Source organism: Pinus tabuliformis, chromosome X (genome assembly GCF_031772625.1).
Source record: "Pinus tabuliformis cultivar Carrire ecotype Pingquan chromosome X, CPIR1, whole genome shotgun sequence".
NCBI classification, from domain to species: domain Eukaryota; kingdom Viridiplantae; phylum Streptophyta; class Pinopsida; order Pinales; family Pinaceae; genus Pinus; species Pinus tabuliformis.
This window is the reverse complement of record NC_142308.1, coordinates 1,176,581,349-1,176,584,592: the sequence shown is the minus strand read 5'-3', so window position 1 is coordinate 1,176,584,592 and position 3,244 is coordinate 1,176,581,349. Positions and strand designations below refer to the sequence as shown.

The following is a 3,244-nucleotide window of genomic DNA, read 5'->3' as shown; positions in this document are numbered from 1 at the left end:
ATAGGCACTATCTATTATGAAATTCTAGACTTGCTTCAAGATCAGAGGAGCACACGCCATATTGAGGATATAAAAGTGGCATTTTCTCACTACAGTAGCAAGATGACAAGCCCTATTGAATTTCAGCGATACAAGAACACTAACTTATCAAAATTCGTGGCTCATCAAGACAAGAAAATAGAGAAATCAAGTATAATTCAATATGATTGATGAATTAGTTTTGCGTCTTGCTAGGAGCTCACATCCTCTGACTTCTCTTCCAAAGATTCTATCGATTCTGTTAGAGTAGCAGTTAAAGATAAAGAAATAGTCCAGCAATACAACCAATGGATTTGTTATTGATTGAAAACTTTCTGCTGAGTTTCTTCTTATTATTATACAGTCTTGTAGATTATGCCCTCCGCAAAATTACTATGATGTATGACCAATCAGTAATAATTTTCCTGTAGTTTTCAATGCGGAATTTATTTATCTGTGTGAAGAAAATGGCCAGCAATATATGTGGCCAAACTTACTTGATGAGATCTATGTAGTCCATTCCTATTTCAAATGCTTGACTAAATATTGCTTCCAGTATTTGACTTCTGATTTGTTTATTTCTGTTTATTTCAATATTTTCTGTTCATCTAAATACTGGCTCCTTTACCAGGTTCCTGTTGATTGTTTGGCTTTCCAACAGTTCAATTCTGCATTTCAAGGTTTGTTTTTTCAGCGTTTTTATGGAGAATACTTGCCAAAGCAGCATATTGGTTAACTCTGATACCCATCCAATGAAGAAGACTACTTGCAGCTGTTCCCAATCAGGGACCTGGGACAATCATATCAGTCCTAGGGATTCTAACTTGCTTCGGGAAAATTGTCTAGGTACACGTTCTGGTCTTATGTCATTCACTGCTGCTATTTGTGTATTCAGAATTGGCAAGTCTATCTATGAAGTATTTTGCATAAGATCAAATAAATTCATCCATGGCTCTGTTTGATCTTAAATATAACATGAACTTAATTTCTAGATGTGGGGCTATACCTTTATGTGCTGAAAGTATTAGGCCTAAGTGTACAGTTGTCATTTCTTCTGTAGGTATGGATAGTCAACAGGCCAAAAAGAAAGACCGAGTAGATGGGTTTGATGATGGGCGTGAATCAAACATCATGGATATTTGTCATGGTTGTTCAGATGATATTTATGACACTGCAAATTCGGATGCCCTGATAGAGAAACTACTGGAATTGCCACCTGATCTCCAGAATTTAAAAGAGAGGGACGAAGGGCCAAGGACTGGATCTTAGAAAAACAGAGGTGACTATGGGATTCTGGAGCAGAATATGAAGCAGTTTCATATGGGAACTCCCAATCTGAAAGAAGATTATGAGATCCCTTAAAACATGACAATTGGCAAATTGGGTCAGAGAATGAATTCACGGGAGCATACTGCCAGTTTCCTGACCATGGGAGACACTGATTTAGAATCACAGATTGATTCAAAATTTATGCAAAAGGAATCTTCAGAAAGTACTGATGTTTTCCAGAAAATGGTAATTAAGATTGAAGCAGAATTACCGGATGAGATCAGAAAAGGGCAGGAGTTTCAAGAGGGCAATTGAAGATTTGCAAAAATGTTCGTCATTTTAGAAGAGGAGAACAAGGCTCTCAAATCGGATGTGCATAGGTCTCTCAAGAATAATGATGGGGCTAAAAGGCTGATCTCTGGAATGGAAAATTATGGATGGGGTGGAGCTTCCACACTTGAAGCCCATAAAATGAAATGTATATCATCAGAACAGCAGGAACAGAGTCCTGTAGTGAGCAGACAGAATGAGAGACATATTGAGAAAAAATGTAACAATGTGCAAGCAAAATTGTTATTGGAGGAAGGCAAGAGCAGCCTTAGAACTGAAGCATCCTGTGAGCTGCAGGGGATGAAGAATTTTAGAGATGGAACCTCTGAGTTATCGATGGAAAAGGAGGATCTTAGAAATGAAAAATCTGGGCAGTCTGATTCAATGCAAGAGCAAATTACCATTTTGCAACAGGAACTGCAAGCCAAAACCGAGCTTGCTGAGATCCAACAGAAACAAATTATGGATCTCCTACAAGCACATGCAAAATTCAGATGGTATACCTGTTGAGTCTTTGAGCTGCACTCTATGTATGCAGCAGCACTGACCTGTTTCCTCAACTCCTCACCCTGATATGCAGCAACACCGACCTGTTTCATTCAAAATGTACAAAACAGATCTGTACCGTGCATAAATTTAAATAGATTTGGGATAGAACCACAAGGCTACGTGGGCTACGCGGCCCTAATGCAGGGAAGAAAGACACGTTTCAGTCATTGCCAGAGTCTCATCGCCAGGAGGCCTAGCGTTTCATAGCCCATAGCCAGATCCTCCCTCTCTGTCTTCCAGTCGGTGGGAAAAAAAGACATTTTTCCATGAAAAAAACATATTAAATCAACGGCGGAAAACACCCTAATCGTCTAACACAGAATCAATGGCTCAGGATCGCACACGTCACATTTTAGGGATGTCTTTCTCAGAGGGAACGCCTTACGGCGTAAAAATATAACTAAAAATGAGGTATTTAGATAAATTAGAATATTGATGGTTTCGAGAGTAGTTTAATTGGTGAATCCTAGAAATGTGAGATCGTTGAAATTCAAAAGATCTAGGTTCAAATTTCCCTGTTGTGACGCGGGTTATGAGAAAGAGAAGATATTATAGCCCCAAATGTTTACTGATAGTTATGTGTCAAAAAAGCTACTAAATTTCTTCAAATTGAAAAAAATAAAAAAAATAAAAAAAAAAAATATATATTAACCGTGAAAATCATAATAAAAATATCAAATAATTGAAAAAAAGAAAGACCAATAAAAACAAAACTTGAATGGGATATTGTCTATAAAATAAAGGGAGAGGAAAAGCGCTTCAGTTGGGACACACCTTGCCTTCTAGTAGCTCCTAACAAACTAATTATACATAGTTTGCACAATGATAACACGTGATTTGGCATAAAGGTATGGAATATCAAGATAATGCTCAATTTTGTGATGAGTAATGATTTATAGAGCCAAAATACCATCGTAATCAATTTTTTAATTGATAAGAAATAAAACCTAAACAAAGTTAATCAATGCCAGAGTCTTCATTGGAGTTTTTGAAAGGTAATCTTTATGTATATTTTGTGTTTAATTGCTATGTAATTGTTTCATCAATGTCGCTTCATTTCTAGTATATTGATGTATGT

General features: G+C 36.9%; 1 protein-coding gene across 1 annotated transcript; it reads left to right on the top strand.

Moving 5' to 3' along the window:
• Window positions 1–659: 659 nt before the first annotated feature.
• LOC149144138 (uncharacterized) lies at window positions 660–1,333 on the top strand. Its single transcript, XM_089447779.1, has 2 exons — window positions 660–864; window positions 1,079–1,333. Exons 1-2 carry the CDS (start codon window positions 720–722, stop codon window positions 1,285–1,287), a joined length of 354 nt encoding a protein of 117 aa, XP_089303905.1. The 5' UTR covers window positions 660–719; the 3' UTR covers window positions 1,288–1,333.
• Window positions 1,334–3,244: the final 1,911 nt, after the last annotated feature.